At 57.2% G+C, this 7,587-nt stretch overlaps 1 protein-coding gene across 1 annotated transcript; it reads left to right on the forward strand.

Moving 5' to 3' along the window:
- The first annotated feature begins 1,250 nt into the window (after positions 1 to 1,250).
- WFIKKN2 (WAP, follistatin/kazal, immunoglobulin, kunitz and netrin domain containing 2) lies at positions 1,251 to 6,289 on the forward strand. Its single transcript, XM_006924835.1, has 2 exons — positions 1,251 to 1,636; positions 4,281 to 6,289. The coding sequence occupies exons 1-2, from the start codon at positions 1,430 to 1,432 to the stop codon at positions 5,799 to 5,801; spliced, it is 1,728 nt and encodes a 575-aa protein (XP_006924897.1). The 5' UTR covers positions 1,251 to 1,429; the 3' UTR covers positions 5,802 to 6,289.
- The last annotated feature ends 1,298 nt before the right edge of the window (positions 6,290 to 7,587 follow it).

A 7,587-nucleotide genomic window follows, 5' to 3' on the forward strand; every position in this document is an offset into this window, starting at 1 on the left:
CAGTTCCAACAGATGGGGGTGGGCGGGGTGATTTCCAGAGGTCCCTGCCTGAGCCCCACGAGCTGGGGTCCCTGTTTCCCTATATTAATAGTGGGGTCGCCGTAGCTGTGCCGCGCAGGTGAGGTGCTTAGCCTCTCTGTGTATCCTTTCCTCAAATCTAAAATGAAGGTACAGTTCGTTGCATGGAATAAATGAGATGTTGTATACGGAAAGCCTGGCACTTACGAAGAGCCCAGTAAATATTAGCAATTAGTATCACTATCATTGTTTACTGTGATTGACCTTGGGCAAGTCCCTCGCTCTCTCCAGCCGTGAACCTTCTCCTTGGTAAAGTGGGGGGAAACGAGACAACTGAAAAGTGCCTGGCACCCCGAAAGAGCTCACTGGATGCAGCCATCAAGCCATCAGCGAGCGCGGCCGGCCGCCCAGCGCCACCGTGAGACACTGTCACCGCGTAGGTTCTTCTGGAGCCGCGAGCGTGTCAGTGGAGGAGAGAGGAATGTGATCCGTCCCTGCAGCCGGGGAGCCGGAGCATATCTGGTATGTGTGTCTGGAACGATTTGGGGAAAAATCACCAAAGTTGGAACTTGAGATGCAAACGGCCCTGGACAGAGAGATAGGGAGCTGTCCTGCGCACACCCCCCACAAAGGGACCTGGAGCTAGGGTGGGAGTCGGCTTACACAGCACAGCCGCTGCTCAGGCCCGCCCTGGAATGGCCGTGAACTTGTTGTTTTTCCACGTCATTTGCTCTCAAATGTACTGTCGGGCAGGGCGATGCTAGCCCCGCGCCTGCAGGTCCCTCCGCGTAACAAGCGATTGTGTGTTCTTCAGAGGTGGCCGAGGGGAGGAGGGGGCCCGGCCCAGGAGCTGGGGGAAAGGGAAACAAACCTCTCCTTTACAGTGAGCTTGCGTGTCTTGGAGCCAGCTCCCCCCAAAACACATGCCATTTCTGGCCCTTGAAGGGGTTAAAGGCCTCCTGGAGTCAAAAACAAGCAGGTGTCCCACCGTGCCAGATACGCCGCCTAAACTGCTTCCAGCTTTTTTTTTTTCCCCTTCTGCAACAAGTCTGTGATCAGCCACGGGACAGAGGAGCCAGCAGCCCGCCTGTGACAGGCATCAGGTTAGCTCGCTCCCACTCGGGTGGCGCCCAGGATATAAATCCAGCCTCGGGCCCCTGCTGCAGCTCCGTTCCCTGCACACTCAGGAGAGGGGCTTTCCTTGCAGAGACCTTTCTTTTCTCTGAAGCGGCACAACCCAGCGGGCTCCACTGACTCGGTGGAGGCAGCCGCGGCGGCCGCAGCCTTACCAACAGCAAAGAAGCCTGCTGGGGGGCCAAGGGCAGGTGTCTGCGGCCCCTGAGGAGTCCCTGGCGGGCCCCATCCCCTGGTGGCGCTGCAGGGGAGGCCTCTGGCCACTGCGGACCACACCATGAGGGCCCTGGGGTGCCGCCGGTTCTGGTCCCGCTGGGGACGAGTGGCAGCCCTGCTGCTGCTGCTCCTGCTTGGGGTACCCCTGAGAGGGCTGGCACTGCCCCCCATCCGCTATTCCCACGCTGGCATCTGCCCCAACGACATGAACCCCAACCTCTGGGTGGATGCCCAGAGCACCTGCAAGCGGGAGTGTGAGACGGACCAGGTGAGTGGGAATCCAGAAGCCTGAGATGACCACGTGAGTGCGTTAGTGAGGGAGAATGGGAGCCAGGACGTGGGGATGGCAGGTGCCCTGTGGGGCCCAGGGTGAAGGAACTCGGGTCCCAGGCCACGTGGAGTTATTGAAACAAAGTATGATGTCTGTCTAACTCCAAGGCTCAGAAAAAGAGGTGGATGTGATGTCCAAGTTCATCAGGGACAGGGAACCCTGGAATTTCTGCTCTCATGTTTGCTGACGGCTGTTCTGAGTCAGGACTATGCCAGGCACATGTGTCAGTAGCCTGTTGACAGGTGAGAGCCGACACTCTCCACTGTGCAGTGAGCAGCACAAGGTCCAATAGCCAGGGATGGGAGGGCTGGGCTTGGAACCTACGTCAGTCTGAAAACAAAGCTGAGGCTTCGTCTGGCCTCCAGACCACCACCCCAGGGCTTTGGACCCTGACCCCGAGAACAGACCAGGCTGACAATGATGGCGGGCAGGAACAGCTCTGAATAGATTGTCTGGGTGTCCTTGGGAGGGAAGTGGACTAAATTTTGACCAGCCGGATTCCTCGGTCCTCCCTTCTGCTCTCATCAGAGCACCCTGCAGCAAGCAGGGCAGGCCTGATTTGAGGACAATTCTCTCCCAGCTCTGGGGTCCAAGGGCCATTCCTGTCACTCCTTCCAACCAGGGGTGAAGAGCCTGCTGGTATCCGGTGCCTGCCTGTGCAGAGGCACTCCCTGCTGGCCTGGCTAGCTCCTGAGGCTCAGGGCTGGGCTGGACATCACCAGGGAACATGAGGGACCCTGGTGCTTCCTCTGCCAAACTAACGTAACTCACAGAAGAGCACAGGATCGCCCTGGAGAGAGTGGCCTCTGCCCCACAGCGCTCCAGGGACGATTCGCAGGCTTTTCAGGCCAGACACACTGCCAGTGAGCAATGGTGGTGCCGAGGGAAATGATAAGGGGTGCAGAGGGGTGGCGGAGCATCCCCATGAGGCTGAGTTCGTGCTCTTGGTTGGCTATATTTACAGGGAGGCCTGTTTCACTGGCTGAGGCTGGACTGATAAATCAGGTGGGGCTTGGGGACAGTGAGACTCTGGCTGATTTACTGTATCTTGGGGAGAAGGTACCTGTGTGGGACTGGGGATTCAGCGAAGGAAAACCATTCTAAGGATCATCTCTAGGTTTCCTGTGCCCAGAAATACCTTTCCCCTGGTCCCTGATGACCCAGGCTTTCATGGACCTCTGAGTCTTGAGGAGCTTAGAGAATCTAATGACCCTCAGGCTGAGAAGCAGGTGCTCCTGCCTGCTCCTAGTTCCCCCCACTCGGTCTCTCTCCCTCAGACCCCAGCTGAGATCTGCCCATCCCTGTCCCCAAACCTTCTCTGGTGTGGCCTAGAAGCCTACGCCAAGCAACGGCTGCAAAACAAAGTGCCCATTCTGAGCCGAGACGGGGAAAACAGTAAACAAGTTGTGCGGCAGGCTCTGCACGGCCAGCCCTGGTGGGGGACCTTCCCCCTCTTAGCCGATGTGGAATGTCAGAGGCAGGAAGAATAGTCAGAACCACGAGAGGCCAGCCCTGGTGGGGAGTAATTCACAGAGCTACTACCAGGGAGGAGGATTAGGAGCAGCGCCTGCCAGCCCAGTGGGTACGATGCGTTATTGTCGAAAACACCACGTGAAATCCTTGTTTGTGTCAGCCCCTGAGCATGCTGCTAATTTCGAGGAATTAAGCTAATGCCTTACATGGCTCCACAGAGAATCAGAGGGAATTACAGTCTGGTAAGTCCTTGCTGACGGCCTTGCCGACCTTTGTCACACAAGTGGACTTTTTCCCTTGTTGGTTTCCCCATGAAATGTCTCCCACGTCGGAACCGAGCGCCGGGGTCTGGAATAGCCTGTGGTGATGAGACCGAGCATCCTGGGCCTGTCCCGTCTGCGTCTTCCTCTCGGCTTTGGACGAATGTGGGCCTGTGGGCCCTCGTCAGAGCTGCTGCTCTTGACGTGTGTATGGATAGCCTTGAACAACTGTCCCAGCCGTTTCCCACTTCGTTTGGTGTGACCCCTTTAATTAGGCCAGGGCATCCTCACCCCAATGGAAAAAAAGACAAAAAAGCATTTGTTCCTACTTAGACCTCACTCGTGGTCACTATAGGATGTAGAAGAAAAACCTCCTTTCCGAATCCCATCCACCTGGAGCTCAAAGCCCTTTCCCACCACGTCTCAGCCCTGGGCACTTGGCGTCACCCCTCTGAGGCTCTGCATTCTCATCTGTAAAGTGTACTAAGAAAACTTTCTCTCTGAGAGGGATATAGCTTACCTCTTCCCACGCCGCGGGCTGTGTGACCTTGGGCTAGTTACCTAATCTCTCTGCGGCTCGGTTATCATCATCTGTGAAGTGGAGATAATGCTATACCCACCTCATAGGCTTGTGATGAGCATTAAATAAGTTGACACTCTTAGAAGAGGGCCTGGCAAAGAGTCAAGTGCTCTGTATACCTCAGCTATTATTATTATCGAAGTGTTTTGCTCACGATAGGGGAGCACGTGCTAGATCCCGTCCACGGAAACCACGGGGCAAGGTGGGGGCAGCCTGTGCTCTCTCTCTTCTCCTCTTCACTCAGGTCTCTCGATCTGGCTCTCTCCAGGAATGCGAGACCTATGAGAAGTGCTGCCCCAACGTGTGTGGGACCAAGAGCTGTGTGGCAGCCCGATACATGGACGTGAAAGGGAAGAAGGGCCCGGTGGGCATGCCTAAGGAGGCCACGTGCGACCACTTCATGTGTCTGCAGCAGGGCTCTGAGTGTGACATCTGGGACGGCCAGCCCGTGTGTAAGTGCAAAGATCGCTGTGAGAAGGAGCCCAGTTTTACCTGCGCCTCGGACGGCCTCACCTACTATAACCGCTGCTACATGGACGCTGAGGCTTGCTCCAAGGGCATCACGCTGGCCGTTGTCACCTGCCGCTATCACTTCACCTGGCCCAACACCAGCCCCCCGCCACCTGAGACCACCGTGCACCCCACCACAGCTTCCCCGGAGACCCCAGGCTTGGACATGGCGGCCCCAGCTCTGCTCAACCACCCCGTGCACCAGTCTGTCACTGTAGGCGAGACAGTGAGTTTCCTCTGTGATGTGGTGGGCCGGCCCCGGCCCGAGATCACCTGGGAGAAGCAGCTGGAGGATCGGGAGAACGTGGTCATGAGGCCCAACCACGTCCGCGGCAACGTCGTGGTCACCAACATCGCCCAACTGGTCATCTATAACGCCCAGCTCCAGGACGCCGGCATCTACACCTGCACGGCCCGGAATGCCGCAGGAGTCCTGCGCGCCGACTTCCCGCTGTCGGTGGTCAGGGGCGGTCAGGCGGCGGCCACCTCGCAGAGCAGTCCCAATGGCACGGCCTTTCCTGCGTCCGAGTGCCTGAAGCCCCCGGACAGCGAGGACTGTGGCGAGGAGCAGACCCGCTGGCACTTCGATACCCAGGCCAACAACTGCCTCACCTTCACCTTCGGCCACTGTCATCGCAACCGCAACCACTTTGAGACCTACGAGGCCTGCATGGTGGCCTGCATGAGCGGGCCGCTGGCCGTGTGCAGCCTGCCCGCCCTGCAGGGGCCCTGCAAGGCCTACGCACCCCGCTGGGCCTACAACAGCCAGACGGGCCAGTGCCAGTCCTTTGTCTACGGGGGCTGTGAGGGCAACGGCAACAACTTCGGAAGCCGGGAGGCCTGTGAGGAGGCCTGTCCCTTTCCTCGGGGGGACCAGCGCTGCCGGGCCTGCAAGCCGAGGCAGAAGCTTGTGACCAGCTTCTGTCGCAGTGACTTTGTCATCTTGGGCCGCGTCTCTGAGCTGACTGAGGAGCCCGACTCAGGTCGTGCCCTGGTGACCGTGGACGAGGTCCTGAAGGATGAGAAGATGGGCCTCAAGTTCCTAGGCCGGGAGCCGCTAGAGGTCACTCTGCTCCACGTGGACTGGACCTGCCCCTGCCCCAATGTGACGGTGGGCGAGACGCCACTCATCATCATGGGGGAGGTGGACGGCGGCATGGCCATGCTGCGGCCCGAGAGCTTTGTGGGAGCATCCAGCCCCCGGCGGGTTAGGAAGCTGCGTGAGGTCATGCACAAGAAGACCTGTGACGTCCTCAAGGAGTTCCTGGGCTCACACTGAAGACCCCCCTTCCCCCCTTCCCAGCCCTCTCCCCCCTACCTACCCTGACTCCTCTCAGTTGGCAAACTGGGCAAGGTCAGATTTGACAGTCTTAGGCCAACAGAGAAATATCAATCAACACATAAGAAAAAAGCCAGCAGAGGGTTTTAGATCAACTTCTATTCTTTGGGTTCAATAAGGGGTCCGTATCTTTTTTAGCTGAGGGGGACGAAAGGATAAGTCAATAGACACCTGCGAGTTATTCCTGATGACAAATCTCTGTAGGTATTATCCTCTTCTCTCTGCCGGCCACCTCTCCCCCGGCTCTGCCAGCTGCCCTGCCCCCAGCCCGTCTTCCAGCCAGGGTTCTAGAGATGGCAGCTGCGTGGTGGTCACAGGCATCATGGAAGAAATTGGTTTGCAAAAGGAGTAGGTAGGAGAGACAAGGAGGGTCTACGGACTCATTGGACAAATTCCCCACAGCCCCCAGGCCGCTATGAGCAGAGACCTCTTCATGTCGTGGGAAGTGGGAAGCAGGAGGCCTGGTCCAGCCCAGCACACAAGCTGCCCTGCGGGAAGGCTGCTGGCCAGGTACCCATGGGTGATGATCAGCTGGCGCTTCAGTCAAGTTGGCCCGGGGGTCTCTGAGGCCACCACAGCACCGGCAGAAAACATGTTTCTCATGTTTCATCCCCTTGGCTTTATTGTTGATTTATTGATTCAGTGATGTTCAGCCCAAACCAACAGACATTTTTCTGAACATTTACTGGGTGCCAGGTGCTAAGACCACAGAGAGCTGTTAGCTGCCCAGTTCATGGTGACTGAACACAAGTGTCTAGATCCTGGGGTTCCCTGCAAGCAGACCCTTGGCCGTCACTTCTTGCTGTCAAGTGGCTTCATTTGACAGACAGTGTGCTTTCATCTGCCACTGGCTTCCTTGGACATAAAACAGATAGAAGCCCCAGGATCTGTTTTGGTAGGAAGAAAGGAAGCAGAAAAGCAGATTGGGAAGGGGTTGGTGAAGGAATGGGAAGGGACACTGGCTTAGGAAGGGAAGGCATGCTGCTCGATGCTCCCATCTGGTGGTGGACTCAGGAGCTGCGGGGACCTGGAAGGAGGCTCTAGGTGAGTGAGATGGCAGGTTGGGGGATACATGGCAGCTTGTTGTTCTGGATTTCCTGTGCAGGGCCAGCCACCCCACCACTAGATAAAGGATGTGGGAAACCCATTGTCAGCTCTGCTTCTGCCCGCCCAGTCCCCCCTCAGCCCTTCATTCTGCCCATGCCCCTCCAAAGCCGAAGAAGGTCATTGTAGGGCATCCGTGTTTCTTCTTCAAATATAGGGAGGAAGATACCAATTAAAAGCTCATAATATTAATAGGCCTTCTTGTGTGATTTATTTGAACAATGTGTGTGGGAGAGGGGAGGGAGGGTGCGTGGTGTTATTTGCTTTGGTGACCATGCAGGAGGGAAGTCTGGCCAATGGGCTCATATCTGGGTGATGAAGGGACACTACTCAAAGTCAACCCACTTAGCAGCCCTAAGGCTCCTTAACCGTGGTCACTATGTCTCTGTGAATTAGGCACAGGAGACCTGAGGCCCCAGGTGACTTAACACAGAGAAGGGAAGGTGTGGGCCGAGGCCCAGGTTTTCTAACTTGTATCTCAGTCCTTTACCTCTCACCACAACAGGATGGCGGGCCGGGGGCAGACTCCAGACCCCGCCTCCCCACCTCGGACAGTGTCAGATTTCGAGGTGCAAAGGTATAGGAGATGGAAGTGGGGCAGGGAGGGACGGGCTGCCCAGCT

Source organism: Pteropus alecto, unplaced genomic scaffold (assembly GCF_000325575.1).
Source record: "Pteropus alecto unplaced genomic scaffold, ASM32557v1 scaffold98, whole genome shotgun sequence".
NCBI classification, from domain to species: domain Eukaryota; kingdom Metazoa; phylum Chordata; class Mammalia; order Chiroptera; family Pteropodidae; genus Pteropus; species Pteropus alecto.

Excerpts from the sequence above, each read along its gene's own strand:
- WFIKKN2 (XM_006924835.1), top strand. The coding sequence starts at position 1,430 with ATGAGGGCCCTGGGGTGCCGCCGGTTCTGGTCCCGCTGGGGACGAGTG. Across the intron at positions 1,637-4,280 it reads GGGAGTGTGAGACGGACCAG|GAATGCGAGACCTATGAGAA; the intron begins GTGAGTGGGAAT and ends GGCTCTCTCCAG.